This window comes from Stegodyphus dumicola, chromosome X2 (genome assembly GCF_044657685.1).
Source record: "Stegodyphus dumicola isolate Sdum_Otavi_A_Nest chromosome X2, ASM4465768v1".
NCBI classification, from domain to species: domain Eukaryota; kingdom Metazoa; phylum Arthropoda; class Arachnida; order Araneae; family Eresidae; genus Stegodyphus; species Stegodyphus dumicola.
In genome coordinates this window covers 182,502,816-182,528,472 of record NC_140781.1, presented here as the reverse complement: position 1 = coordinate 182,528,472, position 25,657 = coordinate 182,502,816, and the positions used below count along the sequence as shown (strand labels likewise).

The 25,657-nt window shown below is 34.6% G+C and overlaps 1 protein-coding gene across 1 annotated transcript in view; it reads right to left on the bottom strand.

The window, feature by feature from the left end:
- Positions 1–25,657, bottom strand: part of LOC118184027 (uncharacterized) — a 145,331-nt gene that overhangs the window by 44,663 nt on the left and 75,011 nt on the right. The window contains exon 4 of the mRNA XM_035353658.2: positions 9,689–10,278. Within this exon, the coding sequence (XP_035209549.1) occupies positions 9,689–10,278 (590 nt within the window). The remainder of the gene's footprint in view (positions 1–9,688; positions 10,279–25,657) is intronic.

The window sequence follows — 25,657 nt, the reverse complement described above, 5'->3', positions numbered from 1 at the left end:
GCCGGTAACAAAGTTTAAATGCTTCTTTGTCAATGTCTTTTTTGAAAAAAATTGTGTTTTGTATGTTTTTGTAGACATTTTAATTTAGTTTGTTTATTTTAAATGTAGTACTGCAAAGAGTAAGCTCTGAAGTTTCTAATTTGCTCTAATGCTCTAATTTGGTTAGTAAACACCATTGACAGGCGATTCTAACGCAATAAAAAGATGGATCAGATGTTAAACTGCGTTGTTTTTTGCTAGCAGTTTCAGTAAAAAAAAAAAAAAAAAAAAAAAAAAAACGTAAAAAAATGGACAAAAATGCACACTTAGATTGGCATAGATTTTGAATAAATTCCATCGATTTGGGAGTGATTAGCATAGGCCACACTTCTTCAGAGCAAATACACTCATGTCCATAAATTAAGGATAATTCAAAATCAGGCAAAGGAAGAGTTAGAAGCAAAACAAATTTGACTTAATTGTAAAGCTTATTTATTAAACAAAAGGAAAAGAGCAAAAAAAGATGCTATATATTTGATATTATTAAAAAAATTAGCGATTTTTTCTCCCTGGAGCAAATTACAAAAAAAAAAAAAAAAAACCTATTTACAAAAAACCAATATTAGAAGGTTGGTATGATTGTTAATACATTGTATGTCTCCCTAACGATGCAATACAGTCCGTACAACGCCTAGGCATGCTGAGTATCAAATAATCGATATGATCTTGGGGGATATTGCACCACTCAAAAAGCAATGCTCTCCGAAGTTCCGGTAGACATGTAGGAGGAGGTTGACGGGCTGCAACTCGTGGTCCAAGCATGTCCCACACGTGCTCTACTGGATTCAAGTCCGGTGAGAATGCTGGCCATCCATACGGGTGATATCCTCCGATTGAAGGCATTCGCTTACGATGTTTACACGGTGAGGACGGGTGTTGTCATCCATAAACACAAATTGTGCGCCCATGGCGCCCCGAAACAAACGTACATGTTGTTCCAGAATGACGTCCCGATAGATTTGGCTTGTCATGGTTAAAATTTGAACATGCAGGTCAGCTCTGTAACCCAGAATAATTCCACCCCAAACAAGCACTCTTGCACCACCGTAACGTAAACGTTCAGTGATGTTTTCTTGGTGGTAACGAGTACCTACAGCTCTCCATATGAAAGTCCGGCGAGAATCAGACTGCAAACTAAACCTGGACTCGTCGGAAAACATCACACAAGCCCACTGTTGCGGTGTCCACATTGCATGCTCTCTACTCCAGGCTAACCGCAGGCGACAGTGAGTTGCAGTAAGTGGAACGCATCTGACAGGTTTACGAGCATATAGACCAATCTGCCCTAAGCATCTGTACACGGTCTGCCTTGAAATTGTCATACCAGTGGCTGAAGAGAGATGACGAGACAGATCTGAGGCTGTGCCCCGCCTGTTTCCTTTGGCAGTAACTGCCAAACACCGGACCTCATTCGGCGTTGTAAATCTGGAGCGACCTGTGCTGTAACGCCTACTCACATTACCATCATCTTGGAATCGTTGCCAAAGCCTGGAGATGACACTCTGGGCAATTCCAAGTTTGTCTGATACTTCTAGTTGGGTACGCCCACATTCCAGACGGCCGATAATTCTACCACGTAAAAAATCATCCAAATGCATCCTTTGTGTCATAACTATTCGGTTATTGCACTGAAATGCTTATAAAGCGCCTGCGAACAATTTTACTTGTTTGCCTGTATTCCTTATATATCACTCTCTTACACTCTCGTCGTTGTGACGTACCATCGGTGTCATCTGGTTACTTCCTGAAACTTGCATATGATTCTTGAAGATGTGTGTAGTGATTTTACAGGTGATATATTTATTTTAGAGTTCGATTTCCGCGTGACTCCGAATTATCCTTAATTTATGGACATGAGTGTATAAAAAGGGACTTATGTCTAACTGTGTTCAGAGTGAAAGAGCTTTATACAAAATCTATGTTAATTATATCACGCTAATTTGTATTATTAATAATTTATGCTGATTATTTTAGAAAATTTTCTTGTCAATACCTCAGTTCTGAGACTCAATTTATCTGAAGAATAACATGATTTTGGAGCTAAATAATCGCTTTTATATGGTTCGTAATGTAATCAAGGTTATAGTCTCTAATATTTCTTGAGGCTAAGTACCGTCGATTTTGCTTTTCTTGCCTTGTTTTAACACTCTCAACGCTTGGAAAGAAATGAAACTTAAAGCAAATGGCATCAGCTTAAGCAAACTGATTTTGTTTATTAGTAGGGTCCACAGTGCAGAGAAAGTAAGAACTGTTACTGCAAATTGGAAGACTTAACTAAATCTTTGTTTGTTAAAAGTTGTAAATGCATTTTCGCTTAAAATTTTTGGAGAAGGTCAATAATAAATTAACCTTTTTAGATAAAATTTTAATGATAATTTTTTATGAAAAATACAGTCTAAAATGCGTAGAAAAAGGAAGATAAATAACTGCATGAGCTCTATAAAAATTGCTTAGTTAATTATCACCTTATTTTCTTTCACATTTGTTAATCTGATAATGTTTTAGTGAAAGTTATATTTTGTTTTGTATATGTTTATTCTTAAAGTGTTGTTAACATTTTCATGTATAGCCTGAAATTAATTTTTTGATGTCAATTTGTTAGTTATGACGAAAGTCAGTTACATAGTCTGTCAGTATAGCACGTGTGCCATGTTATCGTCATGCGATGATTTGTAGGTACTTTATTTTTTATCACGATATTTTCGACCACGATGTTTTTAAACCGCGAAGTTTTTGAACAGCTTTATTTTCGAACAGGATATTTTGTCCCACGATGTTTTAGAACTGCGATGTTTTCTCTTTGCTTTCTGTTCTCTCACGATGTTTTCGCTATGACACTTTATTACGGCTGTTATATTGTTTTAATAACGATGCATAATATTTCACATTAGAGCACAGTAGTAGCTATAATAGCACAGCAGATACTTTCATACAGCATTTAACTGCTGCCCTTCTATGAAAGTTAATTTTATAGTAAAGACTCGTTGAAGATGATGTGTACGATGAATAATTCTCAGTCACAGAATATCGTTTTCCGAAACTTAGCAAAATGGTCTCCTTTTTTCTTAAATAACTCAAGATTATATTTGCAGGCTGATTCTTGCTGCTGTTACATATAGAAGGGAAAATAAGCCGTAATAACATTTCTAAAACTATACGATTTTGGAGACTGTAGTTTATAAGTTTACAATGACATTATTTTAATAAGTATCCCCACTAGAGTAGTCGTGTTCAAAAGGAGTAATTCGAACGTTCTACACAACAGGAACAATATCCTAAAGAATTATGAATGCTGTTTTTTAACTAAAGTGTAGGACCACAATTCCTCATAGGATAATTCCTCACAGGAGTCAGTCAGCTGATACATTCCTACTGAACAGAGATATTCCGAGAGTAACTTGCTAGATCTTCTCTAGATATGAATACAATTCAGAAAGACTAAAGCTCTTTGCAAAGATGGTTTTCAGCTTGTCATTGCCACAGATTCCTTTATGAGTTAAGAAATGAAGAATGAATGAAGAAAAGAGCAAAAATTCTCACATAGGGAGGGGGGGGAATTACTGAATTCCCTCAGCTAAAGCATCAGTTTGTTCCCAAAATGCTTTTTACGATTTGATTTTGGAGATCAATATTTTAAGGTTCAGCCTGTTCAAATTACTTATCTGAGGTTGCGAAAAAGTGATGAGTATCTAAGACATACATAAAATATTAATCGTGCATATAAATGGTAAAATATGAGTTACTTAGGCACAAAACCTTGTCAGTCATAATTTGTTTTGTAACTTTACCGCATAAAGTTTAAATAATCTCGTTTACAAACTGCACCATACTGAAAAACTTGGGAATATATTATTCAATTCATTTGCTGAGATGCAATAGTAATAGAAGTAAAGGAAACTTTAATTTAATAGTTAAATAGATATATCATTTTGACTGTGTTAGAAGTGTTTAAACTCATGAAACTGTATTAAGGGACTGAGAAGAATTAAAGTTTTTCCATGATTCAAAATGTTTATAAAAACAACTAAAACATTAAATATTCCTTCGAAGATCTTCACATTCTTCCGGATATGCTGCACTTTAATTCCCTTCTGCGCTCGAGTATAACAAATAAGAGTACTTGATATCTCATGAGCCATCGCGTTTGTTTGTTCAATTGATTACGGCAAAACGTTAGAGGTCTATGTACCTAAAGAGATGGATGCCTTCGTAGGCAGTTTTCTAAACGAAACTGGCTCATATTAACGTCACACACGGGAAAAATTAGAAAAATATCAATGCAGTCAGTCCATTCGCCTGTATTTGAGTCGTGATCGAGCTACTAGTGTTTCTTCAGTACATTTATTCTCTCGGTCAGTAGACAGAACGCGAGTTGTCTTGAATTGGAAACTCAGAACACTTATCTTTGCTGTAGATACTTTCAACATTACGCAGGTTTAGAAATGCGTAAGATATACAAGAATATACATATCTTCTATATTGCCTAAGTTTGTTAAATGTCAAATAAGAATTAGTGCAGGTATTAAAAACATTTCAGCAGATTGATCTAAAGAAAATCGACAGAAAACTTTGAAAATTCCTCTGGTTTCCTCTGGTTGGTAGATTGCAGAGAAAGTTTTGTTTTGATTTGAGTTGCAGGTTTACAAACATTGGTGACTTGTTTTTTTGGAATAAATGTGTGTTTTTCCTGTTAACAGTCGCTTTGTTGCATCTTATGCCTGTTGCAGAAGAATCACGAAGGAGATAGCTGAAACATTTATTTAATGTCGATAATTGAGGCACCTCAGCAGATTAGAATTAGAGACAATTAGATGAACTTATTCGAAGTTACAACCGAATGTTAGAAGTTTCACTTTTTCCTCTAAAGATTAATATTGCTAAGGAAGTTAAAGACCTTATAACGTCGTGTATTCTTTGCTAACATGAAATGAACGCAAGGTTTAGTGAATTATCACTAAAGACTGTTTAGTGAATTATCACTAAGGCTTTTAAAGTACTACATAATTAGAAGAGTGTATAAAACTCTTTATTAACTTAAATAAAATTTAACAGTATGCACTTTTGGTTTAAATCAAAAGGTAATGGATAAACTTAAAATTCATGAAGTATTGCCTAACGGCTTCACAGTTTAACTTCCGCATAAGCTGTCTCTGATCGAAGTCGGCGTAAACAAGCGTAATAGCAAGACTAATTCAACGCCATAGAATTCTAATAGCTAGAGAATCAATGTTAGAAACGTGGCCTTCAAGCAGGCAGAACATGCTCTGATTTCAACCTCCCAAACCTTCCTTTAAATATTTCCTTCATTCTACCTAATTTGAAAACGTGCTGGAAATGTGCATTCTGGCGGTGAAATGAAATGAGGCTTGATAGAAAAGTCATTTAACCTAAAGTAACAGAATAGAAAATTAAAATGCATCCTACAACATATAGAAGATAAAGATATAGTTGAAACAATTTTGGGAGTGCACTGACGTATTGAAGATGACTGTATCGAATTCACGAAAATAATGGAAAAAGATAATTTGCAATACTGGATGCTGAATTGAAAGAACGCAAAAGAAACTTGGTAAATGAAAAGAACAAGATGAAATCTTGAAAAAAATAGCCAGCTCATGCTCGCGTTTTAAGAGATCTCCATAAATGACGCAAGCCTATGTCTTTTGCGCAAGCCTATGTTTTTGCTATGTCTTTTGCAAGTTAATTCGCTTGTGCGAATTAACCTTGTGTTCTAGTTTCCTGAGATGACCTGCTAAAGATTATACGAAGACGAACAAATTTTGCAAGGTATTGTCTGGAAACTTTGAGAATGTACAAGTTTCCTAAACTGACTCAAGCGAAGTCTTGAGTATCTCCAATAAAAGAAGAGACTATTCCGCAATGGGATTTAATATCGTGCGTTATAGGAAATTGAAAACTGACAATATGGAAAACACTTTTTTTCTTATTCGAAAAATGTCGTTAGTTGAATTTTGAAAGAAAATATGAATTATCGCTTTCGTGCGAACTCGAATTTTGGAAATAAGAAAAGTAAGCACACTTCAGACTAGCATTCTGGTCTAGGAAAGCTATGTAGCTTGTAGGAGCTTCAAGAGATACTTTGTAAGGATCTTAAGTTTTACTAACGTTTATTTTATTTTAAATCTTTACTATCACTTCTTATTTTCTACTTCCGGCCAGAATTATAAGCGTTAAGGTTTTTATGCAAAGTTTGTCTGGCGAACGCCAAGTATTTAAGTGTGGCTTTTTGCCAAGCGAGAGAGAGGAAGCAGTGAGTCGAAGCAGGCCGCTTACCTTAGAAGTTACGCAGTTGCTTGTTGCCGTCCAGGCCAGAGGTTTTAATCCTCTTGATAATTTTTAAACGTATTGTAGTGTTCACAGTTCTCTGTACTACATACGCTTCCTGTTAATATAAGGCCAATCTTCCACGTTTATTATTTTAAAGTTAAATTAGAGTTTAGTCTATTTTTATATTTTTACGTTAGACCCCAAGTAGCGGGTCTGTGTATTCCGAAGTACGGAAGTCATTGTAAATAGAGAAAAATAAAGGGTTTTGTATACCCTTCTTGTGTATCCTGTCTACTTCCCACAATTAGTGAACATAGCTTTAGTAAGCTCTCTGTTCCGAGTCAGGTCCTTGCATGTTCCCGAAGAAGGTAAGAAGGAACATTGAACCTGATAACTTTTGTACATTCAACGCTGTTGCTGATAAAATGATTTGTACATTCAACGCTGTTGTTGCCATTTTATTACGAGTAGCTACAGAAATATGGCTAAAAATATTTTTCCTGCAGAAGTAAGAAATTCGGAGTTTAGAAAGATTGTTGAGACTGTTACTGACACCTGAAGATTTGGATCAATTTTAAAGCAACTCCATTTCAGAAATATGTTGAAAGTTGCAGTTTGATTTCTTTGGTTTTGCAACAATGGAAGAAAAAATGCAACTGAACGAAAATTATAAAATCTACGTGTTCGAGCATTTGATAAGCAGAATGCCTAGTTTTGAAATATGTGTAAAGGAATTTCTTTGAAGAATAATTTAATTAAAAATTTATCAGTGTAAACCTTTATTGATAACCAAAAATTGATATTTTAAAACTCAAACTGCTAGGAGGAAAATTCAAAAGCTTTTAGCTGTGCATTCCTTTTGTCTTCCAATATCAAAATAACAATGTTACATTCATAGAATCAGGGAAGACAAATAATACAAGAAATGAGGTATGGTTGTGTTCATTTCCTGGGTCTAACTTAAGAGAATGATTTTGGATTCTAAAGAACAAAATACTATTAAACAAGTTTTACGGAAATATGGGGCATGGCAAGCTGTCTTTTGTTAATCTTATTAAAATTCAAACATCTTTATTTCCTGAATTAGGAATGCAGTAGTAAGAGCAGACTTGTGTGGGCCATCAGTTTTGAAGGGAGAGAAAAGTATTGGATAGTCCGCTTTATGTATGCCTTGGTTAGCGTGGTTCGTTACTGATAATTTTCCTTCTACTGACATTTTAATCGAGTATTAAGATCTATGGTCCGAAGAAGTAAACCATATATAGTGACAACGGCATTAGTTTAATTGGAACAAATAAAGAGATGCCTTGCGAACGTTTGAGAAGAATCCAGAAGTGTGCAAGAAATGAAAGAAAAATTCAGCCTTTCAATGGAAAAGCTTCTTGCAGAGATTAACAGATATTTCCAAAAAATTCTTCAAAACTTCCTAGAAAAGGCAAGTTTGTAATATGAAGAGCTATACATCGTCATCTACGATGCTGAAGAATGAATTAAAGCGAAACCTTTTATTTTTCAGCCGACAAAGCAAACCCTGTAGCATGAGCATATCCTAACATAGGTATAAAATAAAGGAACTAAAGTTCCTAATCTTGACGTGGTAGATAGCCAGAAAATGAACAAACAATTAACTTATTGTCAAAAACTTCAAACCCAAAACACGCAGTATTTTAGAGCAGAAAATTTAAGAGAACTTTGTGAATCTAGAATAACATAAAGAAAGGAGGTGTATGGTTTTGAATCGTGACAGCAATTTCAAGAAATCAATTGACAGCTTTCCAAAATTATGCAAGTATGTCAAGTGAGGACAGTAAAATTCGAGTGACAAAAGTAGAGTCTAAAACCGGATCAGAAAATTTACAGTCGCTGCTTTGAAGTTATACTCAAACTGTACTCATGTTCATGATTTTTAGTTACTAATATATGTTTACAAGAAGTAAAATTTATGCCTTTGTTTGATAATGATTTCCACTATTTTGCAAACTACAAATAGGTTTTCCTATTCTTTTAATATTTTTATTCTGTTAACTTGCATCAAACTGCCTATCAGCCTTTTGTTTTCCAAGTTGAGGAACTGTATTCGACATATTTCTTTTTTATTCTGGATTATGCCTTTTTTTACGGACGACGGATAAACGGAGATCTACAATTTGTTTCAAAGAATGCCGTAAAATATTCAAATCTAATAGATTTTACACAAGAAAAACTAAACTAGAAATAGAGTAAGTTAAATTTTAAAAGAAATATAATAGCTATGAGAAATTAAAGTCTACGAGAAAATAAAAGACAACCTTGAAAAAGACTCATCAGATGAAGAGACGGGTTTTAAAAAAGGATCGGATAGTGAATTTGAAAGCGAATTTATAGATGCGCCATCGAATAATTAATTAAGCGAATTTCAGAATTTCTTACATTTTAGTCACAAATTTCAGAAATTTAACGTCATTCATTTTTATTAGCTTTTAATATTATATAAAAAGGTATAAAAGATTTGGTGTTGCTCCATATACTATAGATTTACCTGCCAGTAGTCTCTCTGAATGTATACCACTATTTAGGCAAAGTAATGAATCCCGGCCTTGTTGATGTCCTCAACCATACAGTATCGTCTCACGCATTGTGTGAATACCTTGTTTCTTAAAGGCTTCTTCAATTTGTAAAAAATGTGAATAGAGAAGTTTGGCTATAAGGATTTTCTCCAGAATTTCTCAGCAATAGTCAGCTAGCTTGAAAACTGTTAGGCGAAAATAATTTCGATTGATTCGACAAAACGAAAATTACTAAAATTCGACAAACGAAAATTACTAAAGGCAAGCTCATTTCGATCGGTGTCTGCATCCATTCGGTATGACAGAAAGTCCCCCCCCTTCTAGTTAGAAGAAGCTCACGCTGTTTCTACGAGTATCTAATCTTGATCTTATTATTTATAACTTTGGTACAGTAACACGCATTTATTTTTACATAACAGCCTCCCTCTGCGCAGTGATCATGTGATTTAACAGCTTCTGGTCTTTTACATTTATCTCCTTCTCATATACTAAGTTAGCCATGTGTCAAACGAAAGGAATGCTTATCTTGCTTAATTTGCTGCTTTACGTTTTCTTCATATGCAAAAAGGTCCTGTCTCGCCTAATTTTGTTATTTACTACGTTTTTTAACCAGCTGACTACAGAGATTCAGAATCTAATTTTTCTTAATTATGTATTTCTAGAACAGCAGAATTATTTGTGTATCCATTTCAGAAACACTGGGCATTTCGTATTGAAAATATTTCCTTGGAAGACGGAAAAAATTCACGAAATGTCTTGTGTCATGTAATATAACAAAAAATGTCGTAAATGAACATTTTGGAACCGTTACTTACCAGCGAAACGGGAATGTCCGTTTCCATGACAATACCCATGTCTACACCTTCTTGAATATAATAATTCCAATGAGGTGCATTCAGTACGACTATCGTACTATTATCCTTTGCATTAACGGGAAGTCTATTCTCTTTCCGAACAACGTATGCATTCCATGATACGTAGCGCAGATGATTTCGGGGCACGTGGTGTAAGTCTGAACAAAACAGCTTCAGTTTAAGGCATTCACCTTCAATGTCCCCCTCTGCCAGCCAAGCATGCTTCTCTCTATCATAGCAGTTAGGAGTAGTGTCACTTGGATCCTTGTTCTGGAGAGGTATGAGGACTTCGCTGATTGCATTTGCATAGATCATTTCGACATATATTCGGAGAATCCCTCGGTGTAAGAGATCCGAGACACTGCACATTAAGGGAAAGCCACGAATGCGTCCGGTGACGTCAGAAATTTGGCACAGAATGCCGGAATCGAACACTCTGTCCGCGTCTCCCAAAACGATGCGGTATTGCACACGAACTGCGTGGTCGAAACCGGTGAGACGGTTTAGTAGTATTTTAGGACGGTTCTTGGTTTCTTGGTCTTCAGGGATACCTACAGAATTAGAAATAGTTTCATGAAAAGTTAGTAAAGTTATTATAAGTCATGAAAAAGTAACAATGTGCAATGGATGATTGAAAAGTTTTAAGATTGTAGACACATTAGGTATTTTTGGAGGCAGGCAATATGAAAAATTAGCAACGCACTCGCCGGGAATCGAACCGCGGTCCTCTCAATTACGCCCTGAGCGTGCAGACTACTACACCACGAAGGCTCGCTAAGAAGGCGGGGAAAATACCTTATAAGATTACTAGTGAAATGTAAGTAAGATGTAAGATGAAATAAGATGGGGCACCCTTACAGAAGTTTTCTGGAGGTTATACAATGAAATTCCTAAAGCTGCGGATAGATAGCCATGCCATTTGATATTCTGCCAGAGCAAGCGAAAGTACCTAATACATTTCACGAATGAAAAAGACGGCTCTCCAAAAATATGGCAGAGGTGTGATCAAATTTTGAGTTAAACTTAGGAAGCGTTGAAACACTTGAAATATTACGTCATACATATCAAGGTAAAACACTTAGACATACTGGAGTGTTTCAGTGATGGAGACATTTCAAAGAACATAACACGCGAGTATTCGACAAAGCACGTTTTGCCAGGCAATGCTCTGCGGTTACGAATGTTAGTGTTGCTAATTCAGGGGCAGACAATGAAAGGTTACTTTATACAACCATAACGAAGGAAAGGCCAAACTCTCTCAGTGAGTAATGGCTTTTGTTCCAGGACAATGCTCGCTTACGTGTTACTCTTTTTGCATAGCTGAAATCGATAAGACAGTGCTAGAAAAACCTTGCATGTAACCTCGACTTTGGGGATTTTATTGCATTCCTAACCCTGAAAAGACTGTTGCGCGCAAAGAGATTCTCTGCATATGAGGAAGTGAAAACTTCTCGACCGCATTGATAAAAGAAATGTCACGAAACTTCTGTTTCATGCTTTTTAAATTACTCATAAAATGTTATGAAAATGTTGAAAGACTCTACTTTGAAAAAGAGAAAAATGCGGGGCCCATAGAGTCATCTGATTTTTAATAAAATAAAACCAATCTTCAAACTTTTCAATCAATCTATGAATTCTACAATAACGAGAGACAGAAAATGCTCTTCAAGAGTTAAACAAAGCTGTAATATGTAAGTGTAATACACAAGGCACGGGTAAGTGTAATGGTTAATATCATAAAAATCAATGAAGTATAAACGATATTTAGTAAAAATATTGTTTTTTTCGATGGGAAAATATTATAACAAAGATATAACTTCGTTTTCAGCATTATTCCACTTACTTTCAGCCCTTACATAAAATATTTGTAAGGAATTATGAAGTTGTGTCGTAAAGTAAAAAAAAAAAAAATAACATTAAAATGAACCCTGCATACATTTGACTGAATCGCCTTTATGAATTGAAAGTGACAATAAATAATGAGGATTTAAATAAAAGGGAGCTGTGAAACATTAAAATTTTGCTTGTAAAATATTATTGCACCTTGGTTCATATGTAATTTTCTGAACGAATAGTTTGATAACAGCAAACATCTGATATTACTGGAACTTTTAAACGGTGGACATACGTATTTCAAATGATACATAGGAGTAACAGGTAGCTCCAGCATCACAAGATATATCAATGAAAAGTCCTCCGAGAAGCAGAATCCAGTTTTGCATTCTTTGCTGCAGAATAAATTTTATCATTCAGAATCTTCAACGCCACTTGAAAATACACTTTTATTGAACTCGAGAGCAAAGTCTCTTGACAATACACTTTAAATGAATTATGCGCAACAATAAAATTAACACTGATGAGTCATAATGGAAGTGCAGCATCGTTCACTTGCAGCGTAGGGAATAATTCCAAAAGCAATGAAAGTAAGCGAAGGGAACATTTAAGAAGTAAAAATAGGAAAAGGAAGTAATTCCAGCAATTGAGTCAAATTTGTCTACGTACTAAGCATTCGAGTTCTAGCCGATCTGTTTAGAAGTTAACAAAGATTATAATAATTATTAAATATTTATGATAATAAACATAATAGTCCGTCCAGATAAAACATAAAAACTCATCTTTATGTTATGGAAATGTAGGCGTTTGAAAAAGTAATATAACAAACAAACATAATAATAAAACACCAGTATTTCATTTCGCTAGACATGGAATTAGGAAAGAATTTATCCGTTTTTGATAATGGCAAAACATTTTTGAAACAACAATGCAAGTAAACTAGTTTAAAGAGCCACTTATATCGGACCATCTTTTTGAAGTCCCAAATTTTCATGTTATACAGCATTTAGCGCTTCACAAAGATGGCCTAAAACAAGTGACCTTTTGAAATGTTCACAAGGCACGGGCTGGTAAAGCCTTATTATGGCAAATTCTAACAGGATGTCTTGTTTTGCATGCACAACATGGCCGATACTATGATTAATACTCCCTTAAATTTAATTGTGATGATGGGCTGCATATTTTCGGGAACAAGGCCCATAATATTCTTTAGGATGTAAGCCTTCAAAACCGCAAAACCATGCGTTTCCTTCTGTTCATAACCCATCATTGTAAACGCATGCAGTAAGCATGCAATAATTGGTACTGGACTACCGGAATAGGGTGCTAGACTAGAATCTCAAGAATCAATCAGATAAATACGCTCTTTTTATTGTTTCATTATGAGAACGACCAACCTGGAGGGCGGCATTTTCTAATACATCCTTTTGCATGTAGCTATACTGTGAATCCGGATGCACTGTACGCCAAGGCGAGAGGAAGGAGTAAGAAACTTCTGAAACATTTTTTGGAGATTACTTAGTTTCATTTCCTCTAAAAGTCGAATACGAGGAAGCGATCTCCCTAATGTACTCGTACACCAAGATGTCATCACTATATAAACATCGCCGCTGAATTAGTACACTTCTTTTTGGCAAATGGTGGAGACAACGTTTTTTAAACATGATAATAATGTGCATCACACTGCAAAGAAGGTTTATGAAGGATTTCTAGAGAATACGAGGAATGCTTATCTGTCGTAGTCCCCAAATTTACCAATTGTGAATACAGTGGGACATTTTTAATTTCAGTTGGAGTTACTGTTACAAGTAGATTAATCTTATAATTTATCAGAACCAAAGAGACAGACGCAATACTGCGCATCTCATCACGATAAAATTCGTGGACTCGTTCCGATGATGCTGTCAGTCAAGTGAGATTAATTGCAACATTATGAGAACAACAACAACAACAACAAAACTCACATAACTGGTCACGGCATCTGTCGAGATATACCTAACATCATTTTGTTGAATCTATGGCTTACCGGGATTTGGAGCGGATGAGAGCTGTACGGTGTTTAGAGGGGGAGTTTTATTCCATTAAATAAATAGGTTTAATGTTTTGACTGTTAACCAAATATTCGCCAACTTCACAAGTATGCACAAAGTTTCACTTAGATTCGTAGCGATCCAATTTATTTTATTGAAATAAAATTTTAATTATAACTTATTTAACAAACTAATTAATTCCTTTGTAGAGTTGCGCGCCTCCAACCTGCACGCAACCAAGAGGTGACTGTTGAAACTGGAAAATAGACAGAGTCTTGCTAAGGGTTTAAGTCCCTTTTTATTCAACTTAAGAAATTACAATTGCGTGCTCTTGACGCTCACAAACTACGCCGACCCGGCGGTAAAATAAAAATAAGAACCTGAAAAGAAATAATAAGACTCTAACTACGAGGCTCTCTAAAAGTAACTAACCTCACCGCGTTTTACCATACCGCTGCTAATTCAGCAAACTTTGAATATCACGTTGAACGATTAACCATTCTCCGAGGCAAGCACACAGGCCGAAACGCGGGGTTCTTCAATTTCTGGCTAACAACCTCCGCGCTCGTGAAGTAAGAACAGCACATCTCGAACTCGTTTCCTTTCTATTTAACTCAGAATACTTCCGCTGATAATTTGAATCCTTGCGCGTTCTACTAAAATTTACATACTCTGGCATTGGCAGTTCCAGGGGAAAGTAAGCCTTGACAGGAAAGATAGTTTAAACTTAAAATAAATGTTCGTTAAAATAAATATAAACCCTACACCTTATTTATTAATATCAAGCAACAGCAAAACATTGCCTAAAAAAGATCATAACGCCAATTATCTTCAAAACTCTTTTAATCAGACTTTGTGAAAGACTAGAGTTTCAGGAATGGTTTTTCATAAGTTATGTTACAATCCCATGCCGATAGCTCTGAAGCTGAGATGTACGATTGAAATTCGTATAATATTTTCCTTAAGGAAAAAAAATGACACTAATCTTGATGGCCAAAATATGAGTCTTTACAGCAGTCTATTGGAATATAAAATCTATTCTAACCAGCTAGGAACTTAGTACAGATGAGTCCTATAACCGGGCATATTCGGGGTTTTATCAATGCTGCATTTTGGACTAAAATCGTACAATTCCACAAAACAAGTTTTTCGTATTAGGTAATAAGTGCAAAGGACCAAAAGTAAGCAAACATCTAAAATTTTCTATTTCAGGGAATTTAACAATGTACAGCTATAGAGGTTCGCAGCGGGAAACTTTCGATTAGTAGCATTGAAGGACAATACTGGATAATGATGTCAACTTCACTGATCATTAATTGTCCATATTTACTTATTTGGTGCTCTACTCGAGATTAAACATTCCTAATTCTAATTAAAAATTTATATAATGAAATTTCTTAAAACATGTCTCATAATTTCATGCAGTCATTGCGTTACGAAATATTGAACGCTCACTGAAATACAAACTTCTTAAATTTTTACTAACTTCTGGATCTCCTTGGGTCTGAGGAATGAGCTTGAAATGAATGTTAGTTAAAATGAATGTTAGTAAAAATGTTAGTTAAATTAAAATAGATTTATATTTTAATTTTGGAATAACAGTAAATTATAGTTAATTTATAAAATACTGAAAAATTGTAAAGACATGAGGTTTTTCTGGATCGAGAAGCATGAAAAATCAGCTAACATTTCCAAATCCTCTTTTTCCATTACTACGAGATTAACCGTATAATATTCTCTAGAAGAAATTACCTCGCAGAAAAGTGTTTCCGCTTTTTATTTATTATGTGTTATTACTCCATATGAATTTTTGTTTTCTGAGTGCTATCCACAAGAAATATAAAGAAAATTAACATTCTGAAACGTTTCTTAAAGTGAAAGTTTACTTTTTAACTTTCAATTATTCTAAAATCTTTCTTTCAATGTTAATATTTCCCATTTCCTGTCCTAAAATAGTAATACATTTGCATTAAATCCATTTGAAATGAGTCATTCCTGAATCAATTCTTGTCGTATGATATTTATTGTGCTCATAACTCGCTATAAAAATAAACAAATGGATATTTCCTTAAAAATTAAAGCAACATAACTGCAAATTCTAAAACAGTACAAAGTCTTTCCAGATTCTTACACCAACAAAATATAGAGAAGGATTAACAATATAATTAATTCTACCATACTTGTCTTCGAGCGATTTCTAAACAGTCTCTTCTTGCGCAGAGGGCTTTCACAAAATCTCACTAGTATATTTCCTATTCAAAGTGCTCTAAGTCAATGTAGCTACTTTCACCCGAATAAAGTAAAATTTATTAGCAATTCAATTACGCAGCACGCAACAGAATATAATTAAAGCTCAAAAGGAATCTGTAACGCTGCTCCAATTCTTTTGAAAGGTTTTAGAGGTTTATACGAGCTTTCTTTCCCAAATTAAATTTACTTCTCCAAATAAATAATCAATGCAGCTCTTTCTCCCTGTTCTTGCTACCAGGACGCTTTGTCTAAGCTAAATTACGAAATTTTACAAGTTAGTTGAAATTACGTTTCGTCATGATCATCAATGAGTATTAGATTTCTTTATATACTTAATTTAATTTTCTTAACTCACGTTGTCTATAAAATAAGAAGATAAGATTAAGGAAAGAAAGAAAATGAATAATGGAGAGCCCTAAATGTTAGCAAATGAAATGTAACTTCAGTTTCTCCCAAATGTTCTTGCTTTATGTTCAAAATTTATATATTGCATTATCAGTAGGCTTGCTCTCAAATGATTTACAAATCCGGATATTTTTGTTAAATTTTCTTTAAACTTAAATTAATTTTTTGGAAAAATATACTTTTGTTATTTATTTGAAGATATATTAAAAATGAGAATAAATGCCATAAAGAAGACGGAAAAAACGTTACATTACAGATGACTCTGGCTTATTCGACCGGTTAGGGACAAGAATACTGTCAAAAATCAAAAATCGTTAAAAGTGAAACCAGACCTTTTTATCTGAAAGCTTTTGGGTTGCTTGAAAACGTAATTAACGCATTTTATATCCCTTATAAATGCGAAGAAATTTATATAATACAGCGTATACGCTTAAAAGTAGTAAATACTATGTATGAAAACAGATTTTAAACACTTAAATTGGAGCAGAAAAGAGTTTAAAAAAAGGTATTTGTAAAATGTAAGCATTCTGGGCGTCAATGATTACATCAGCAGAGAGAATCGCTCAAAAAGCATTTTTGCTGGCAACGAAATGAACTTCTGCAGGCAACAAAATCTAAATCGGAAAACTTCAACTACCCTCTTCTTAGGCTGTAAAATTAATAAGCGACATAATGCTGCTTTTAATGTTAATATCAATTAAAAAAGGTTCAAGCTGCCCTATCTGCATGGTTGCAAGTGAGCCGGCTGATACAGCCATCGGTACGGGTTTGAACCCCGGCCATCATGAACATTTGTGAGTGTATAAAGTTTTTGGAGGCACATAAATTTCTGTCCACTTAAATCAAGTCCTCTTGAGAGGTTGGTGGAGCAAGAAGAGTGATCGGAGACCTCCGATCTGTCCTTTAGTAGATTCTCTCTAAAAACTGCATCGAATCTGGGCGTGCTGTCACCTACAAGGTACCCAATGCCTAAACACACGACAACTCTTACTACCTCTTGGCCACGATAAAAGTTGTAGATTTGATCAGATGTTTCTGTCAGACTAATATAAGTCGTAAGTCACAACAGCAACAAAAAGGCTCGAGACGTTTTCTAAGAATTCTATTAGTTGCCTTAAAACTGTATTCTTTCCAGACATGAATGCAGCAATAGCATTAATCAATACTTATTAAGGAAAATGCTATTATTATTAAAATATATTTTAATGCATGTTACTGTTCCTCCGTACGGTAGCTATATTTTTACTACCATTTTTGAGAAGTGCTTAATTCTGGCTAGTAGGGATAAGAACATCAGTTAAAAGTGCTAATAACACTGTGTGTAGTTTAATTTGCCGTGAAGCTTTGCATTAGTGAAATACAGCATCTGAGCGTTGCAGTGCAAAATACATTGCTAACAGGGGGGGATATGAGAAATTTAAATTTAAATGTTTTGAGATCATAGTGTCAAATTCATGTGCGATGAACATCATTAGCGATTCACTATTCACTATTTCTAAAAAGTCATGGATAAAATGAAATAAATCAAAGCGTATTTACTCAATTTTTGTCAAGATATCTATACGTAAACAAAATTAGATTAAACAGAAACTATATTGATTTTTCAAAATATTCCACCTTTACAAAACTAGCCAATTTAAGCAGTGTTTAGTTGCTAATGAATCCCGATAATTTTCTTTTGTGATATATGTATAAAAGCCAATAAATTTAAAATTTTGTTCCAACAATTTCATTTTCTTCTTGTCAGTTCCATATACGTCTACAGAGATATTTTGTAATGTATTTTCTCCCTCCTTTCTATATGCCTTCGTCGTGTAACGGTTAGCACACTCGGCGCGTATTCGAGAAGTTCAGATTCGAGTCCAAGCGAAGGCAATGCTCATTTTTCATGTCTTCAAAAATAACCTAATGACTCTACAGTGGCGCCCGAACTTAGGCGGTGGCTGATGATTCTTCACCACCCGCCTTTGGTGGTTGGGTCCCAAAATCCCCAGTCGTCCTTTAAAAGGGGGAGTATGTATGGTTATTTTATCCATCTTTTCTGCATGTCTTCGTGGTGTAACGGTTAGCACACTTGGCGCGTATTCGAGAGGTCCAGGTTCGAGTCCCGGCGAGGGCATTTCACATTTTTTATTACTCCTGCTTCAAAAAACTTAATGTTTCTACAAAGTTAATCAACCTAGTAAAGCTTCTCTTTGCAACAGTATGATTGCCGATAACATTTCCAAGATACCTATATAAGTGACATTTTTAGATAACATACACATGTGGGTATGAACGGAAACGGTGACCATTTATCCTTTTTTATGGAAAACGGAAAGTAGTTCCATGGGTCGAATGTCATTCTGTGGTTTTTCTGTTAACGGTTCGTCTCTAGTCACAGATCATATTGGGCATACACTCGTTTGTAATTTTGAACTCGTAAAAAGTAGATTTAGGTTAAGCTGTCTCTAGATATTCTGTGAGAACCCATGGATGAAAAATTAATGGTTCAAGCTTCTGAGACAGACAGTTTATCATTCTACATACGTATTACCTTATAATTTTAGCTCAACTGAAATTGCTACTGATTCTTTCTGCATTCCATTTTCTGAAAATAAAGTATTCTTATGGGCATATTAAAGCTGGCGTTTTTGTCGGGACATACTGTTGGGACAGCCGGCTGTAGTCTGCTAATTTAAAATAGACACTTCAACATCATTGCATCTGCGATCGTTTACGCGGAGGAAAGAAATTCCATTCTTCCTCCAAGATCTAACTCGTGTAGTCACCATAGCATAACATTTATTTTATCCGCGTCATTTGAGACTGAATTTCAGGTCAGACTTCATTTGCGTGCTTTTCACGAACCATCCTTCGTTTGTTAACCCTTTGCGGCACAGTGTGTCCGGTCTGGACACACCTAAAAATTTCCTTTTGTACGCACAGAAAAATTGAATGAAAAAGGGTTTTAAGTTACTATAGGTTACTTTCTTTTTATCATTAAAATTTTCTGAAGACTTTGAAAATAAAACAGTTTTTTCAGCAATATAAGAATCAAATGAAGAATGATAGATAGTCATCGTTAAAACCGGAACAAAAATTATGTTTTGTAATACGTTATGATGCTTTAACTCCGATTCACACAATTATGTCTTAATTTATCATTTTTATTTTATTTCAATCTCAACAATTTGTGTTTTACAAGTATCTTGAAAAGGTAATTTAGTAAGGCAGGGTTTTTGACTGCAGTGTGATGACAACATAGCCTTTACGTCTGAGATAAGTCTATATATCATAGAAGAAAGATACCTCTTAACTCTATCAGATAAGTGAAATATGTTATTTGTTACATATAGTATTCTTATTTCTGAGTCAACAGTTAAATTTTTTCGTCATCATAATGTGTAAAATGTTTGAATTTTTCCTTCAAGCTATTCGTTCGAAATACTTATTGTCATAATCCTGTTTATTTAACGCATTTTGAAAGCAATAAATAGTTTACACTACATTAGCTTTGAACTAATGTGTCCGGAAAGTCTATATACACCAGTTACAAATCCTTAAAACTTTCTGTTACGTCATATACATGCCCGGCTATTTGGGCTCAAAATCAGTAGAACTGTTCATGATTCTCGAATTGTACTCGCAAATTGTTAGGCATCCAGATCTTTTTATGGGGGTCTTATCCAGCATTACAGATGTGACGGGTCACTCCTGAAAATATGGAAATAAGAACCTTGACTGGGAAAATTGTGTTACACGCCTCTTTGTATGACAATTTAGTTTCTTTTACTAACAAGTTTTTTTTAACTAGCATCTTTTCTATCAGTTTTAACTTAGTCAAATAGCTCGTTCCTTCCACATGGTTACGTAGATTTTTGAGATGAAAGTAAGAGTATAACCAGGAAATGGAACAAGAGAGTAGTCTGTTGTTCGAGCCTATCAGGATGGAGCCGCGAGTAAATAGTTGCTGCTGATTATTGATGTTTAAATCCTGACCGGTGCAGCTTATTCCACAAAAGTCCTGTCCAAAACAATAATAAGCTGGGGTTGATAGCTTAGCACATTAAATTTAGAATTGTGGTTCCTCTTAGAGTAAAACTTAAGTGTGAATTTTAGTACAATTAAGTAGATTGCTATCTGTATTTTTATGTTAATTCTCAAGCAGAGACTAATTTAAGGATTTTAAGTTCAATTGTATTGTGTTCTTGTCTGCATGAACCTGGAAATACAATTTCCATCCCGATAACTCATCTAAAGAAAATCAGTGCCATCTAATAATTAGAACTTGTGTGAGGAAACTTAGTGTCACCACAGAACTAGCTGTAGTAGTTACAATAAGGATAAGGATAAGGAACGGGGGACGTGGGCACTATGCCTCTACCATGCGGTTAATTAGTCCACCATGATCTAGAGAACCCTTAAGACAACACTAATTCAAATACGTGAGTATATTATTGAAAATGAATGATTGATTACAAACAGTTGTGGTATACCTTGGCAGTAAAATTGTTGCATTTGTGTAAACAACAAGTTACGATAAAGACAAAGATGTAGTGATAGTCTGTAAAGTGCTAACGATTAGTATTCCAGTTATTGCCATTAAAAGAGGATACTTCCTGCTGTAATGGTCACTCCAGGGTCATTTATTCTGCTGCGCAGAGGTCCGTGCCGAGATTGGCTAGCTTCTCCATAATTTTGATGAGCTGCCGGCAGAGGTGCTTCTGTTTGACCATGAGCTTACAGAATGCCTGTGTGTTTGTAGTGGGAATACGTATGTGCATCCCGTTGGTCAGAGAGCACGTAGTGACGTAATGCTCCGGAGTACCCAGGTGACCGTAGCTGCACTGGTCTGTGTCAGTCGTGCCTGGCAAAGTACTCCGGGAAGGGTCCATGGCCTGTAACATAACGGACCAGGTGCGGGTTAGAGTAGAGCCTGGCTGGATTAACATACAAAAGATGATAATGAGTACGTCTGCCGGTCTCAGCAATGTCCCACTCAGCCTGCCACTTTGAGAGTGCTTGCATATGGAGCATTCTTTTTAAGGTAGAGTGTGGCCACGGTAATGCTAGCTCCTCGGCTTCCTTATTTAGGGCAGCGTCTTTCGCAAGGAGGTCTGCTGCCTCATTTCCCATATTGCCTGCATGGGCTTTCGTCCATGTCAGGCGGGCTTCCAGATGTTTAAACTGTCGTAAGAGGCTTTGAATTTCCTGGACTATTGAGGAGGAGTGTGCCGGATTTTGCAAGGCTCGCAGAGCTGACATACTGTCGGATACTATAACAGCTTTTTTGATGTTGTTGCTGGCAATATATTGTACTGCTTTCTGGATAGCAACTGCCTCCCCTTGAAAGACGCTGTTGTTCCCGTGAAGATGGCCCTTCCATTGCGTGACTTGCTCCTGGCCTTGAAACGTAACAAACGCGCATCCCACATTGTGGTCCATTTTGGAACCATCAGTGAAGATGAGGGTGTTGAACATTTGTATATCTTCTGGCTGTCCGTCCATCTTTGAGCCGTCGGTGTAAGCATAGGTATTGTGCCTATGGGTCTCGAGAGACTGTTCTTTGATGATGACGTTTATCTCTATGCATTGTTCGGCCGGGTGCTTGTCTAGGATCATCGCAGGTACTTCATAGTCACTCGGCCATATCCTCAAAAGATGCTGGCACATTGAGCTGTTTGATTTGATGTAGAACTGCTTCCCGTTCCGTATAATCCAAACCCTCTCAAATCTAACAGCAGGTGTTACATTTGAAGAAACGTAATTATTTTTTTATTAATTTAAATAGATAACCAATGGCCGAACAAACAAGAATACAGGACACTGATTCTTCGTTTTGGGTTTGGCTGCCGACGAATAGTTTGTATGCACATCACACTGTGGTTATATTCCACATTATTATATTGCACGGGGTTTTCCGATGGGGTAACATGAATATCTATGGGTTCCTGTGGGTAACAATGGATACGAACCAATTTCCTTTAGAAAGTTCTATACGAGGCATCTCTTTCCTTAAACCCATAGTTTTGTTTTAGCATACTTTGCTATGACTTTAATACATCATTAACAGAGAATGCAAGGGGATAGGGACTTCTGGGATGCACTACAGATAGTTTGAAAAATAATTTCTTATTCTATTAATATAGATGCAAAAGTTTCTGGTTTCATGATGACATTTTATTACACTGGATTATTTTAAACTGATCCTTTAACAGCTTCATAAAATTAATCATAGCATTATATTCAGGGCTGATCCTTTAATGAATGCTTCAGGATGGCCTAAGATAGTTTGGAGGAAAAAAATCATATATCTCTTTTTAAGGAAAAAAATACAATTAAGGTTGTAAAAAAGGATTACGGAATTTTAGATACATTCGCAAGATTTAATGGTAGATACTGGATGAATATGAATGCTGGTTACGATAATTATATTAACATTTTAGAGTTGTTGTAATCATTGTTAAATTGCACCTGGTAATTTCTAGAATATTATCTATAAATCAATATTACCTACTGTAGATCGTTAAAATTTATTGTGGAGCAATATAACTTAATATATATCGTTATGACATTGCCTTTTATATTGCAGACTGTCGGAATTTATTGTAGTCAGTTATAAGTTTAAAAATATTATTTTGAAACTAAAATTAAAGGATAGGAATTTTTATTAACTGTTATTTCTAAGTCCCACTTTGAACTTACTATAGATTGGCAAACTTAACATTATTTAATAATGTAAGGGCAGCTACTTTTCTATGGTAATATATCACTTCATATTTTATTTTTATTATGATAAAACTTGCTGTAATATAGATATTTACTATTGCTGCATATTTAATACCATTACCATATTCTATATATAACTGTTTTTATTATGTTGCATGTTGATAAACTTAGATTATTAAACTATAAATTAATTTTTAAAATGTAAATCTGCGAGCGGAAGATTTGTTATTGACTGCTTCAATTTAGCGTAATGATTGAGTGTTTATATTTTTTCCTGTTATGCATCTGAAATGAGAAAGAAAAGCTTTTATAATTCATTAAATTACTTAAATATAAACGTGTTGAAGTTATTTAGTTACCAAATTGTCTCACATGTCCGAAATAGGATTCATCAAGGATTTTAATTCCGTTATCTGTGACTGAAAGCGAAACAAAGTATTATAATATCCAAATTCTAAAGCTAATGTAATTAAATCAGATATAGCAAGACTAAACTTATAAAGTATATCTCCCGCTTTCCTAGCGTGCCTTCGTGGTGTAGTGGTTCTGCACGCTGGGCCGGTATTCCAGAGGTCCGTGGTTCGATTCCCGGCGAAGGCGGTTGCTAATTTTTCATCTTGCCTGCTTTCAAAAAATACCTAATGTCTCTACAAACTGTTCAAATATTGAGTTCAAAACTAAAAACGGAGTAGTACATAAGCTCGGATTTCACTCTGTGACACTAACAATGCTTTTGCACAGAAAACAGCTGAAATAAATAACTTGCAAATTTTGGAGAAAGTAAGGCTGTGTTTTAACGGGATGAAATATTTGAGGCAACATATTAATTACTATAATGCTTAAAAATCTTTAAAAGTAATGAAGGTAAACTTAAAAGTTGGAAATTTTAATAAGTAAAATAGCATCACTTTAAGCGGAACGAATAAAAAATTACAAATTCAGAAACTTAAGAAAATATCTGGTTAAAATTCTGATATGCAAAAATGATTTAGACTACGAAACAGTTCTTCAGTAAACCTAGAATCAAATTAGTGAAAACTGATTTTCGTTAAAGCAGGAATAACAATTCTGTTTGGGAAGCTACCTTAATATTTCAATGCACCTCATACGTACTCTGAAAATATCGTATATTTATAGTACTGATAGGAAATCAGAATTTATGTACTTGCCAAGACTAATTCATTAAATTAATCAAAAACAATCAAGAACAAATATTTTCAAATTTTATGTTTTTATTGTGCAAGATCGAACTTTATTTTTTGTTGGTGTTGTACGTTAAGTTCTCGCATTTAGTGTCATATTCACACCTATTCATTACAGTATTCGCTGGATCTCAACTGTTATTGGTAATTTTTCTCCTTCAGTCGAACTCAAACTAAATTTAATTTTATAAAACCACGGAACAGATTATGAAGTATACCATAAATTGTTGTAACGTCATTCGTTGAGAAATTCATTATAAGGACTAGATATTTACTCGCTATGCTATGTGTAAAAAATGCTTATATACTGAAAAAAAAAATTGTTCAAGTGTTGTTTAAAGTGGCGTAAGTAATGTGCAATAATAAAAATCTTAAAAATTCCTATATCATGGGAATTTTAAGTTTCATTAAAAATTCACATATTTCATTTTTACAAGTTCTCACAAATATCCTTTTTCAAAATGGAAATGAGACCACAATGTTTTTTCTAGGTAACTGAGTTTATAAATTCTCCTGTAAGAATGAAATTTACCGAACGTTGTGAGAACTGGAGTGAAAATCCGTTTTATTTTCTGCGTATATACACACATAAAGAAATGGTATTTTTCATGTACTATGAGATTACTGTCTCATATATATATATATATACTGGGCTTATGCCTTGCTTTTTGTTATTTATTGATAAATCTGGAAGACATAAAGTACGTGTGTCGATAGAAACTATGTCATATTTCATATTTTATATATATATATTGGTTTCAGAAACCGCGCATAAGTTTTGAATAAAAAGTGACAAGATATCGGCCTCTCGATAACAAAATTCTAGATTAAAAAAAAAAGGAAGAAAGGAAGTCTTCATATCGAAAGTATAGGACAGCCAAAGCTTCAGACGAACTGAATTTAAATATTTAATAGTTGGGTTACTATGAATACTCCCGTGACTCATTTCATTTTTTGCGCATTAAGCTGAGCATATCCATACCCAAACATGCGTCTAAACTGCTGTTTACATGCGTTTATTAAGTGGCCTACTATTCATGTTAGATGAAGGTAATAAAGTAATGAAATATTGATGGCCATAACTTTCATAAATTTGTACTTGCATATATATTTGCTCGTCTATTAGCAGATAACAACTCCAAATTTAAGGTGGGCAGTTAGAACAAAATTGAGAATTTCATAACATTTCATAGAAATGAAAGAGGAAATAATTTATTTTATGAACAAAATCTGAAGATAAGATTTTATCTCTTTTTGGTCTCGAGCATGAATAAAAAATTGGATAAATATTATTTAAGAAGCATTTATCTATTCTTATTTATCAACTAGAAGCAGATTATATTGAACTTTGCTTAGATATTTTTCTTTCAATAAGTTTAAATGTTTTGGAGATCATTTTTATGTTTGAACTAGTAAAAATATACGTATCTTATAATATTATTAGCCTATTAATGTAAATAAAAAAGATGCAAATCATTTTCAGTACCATTTACGTAGTT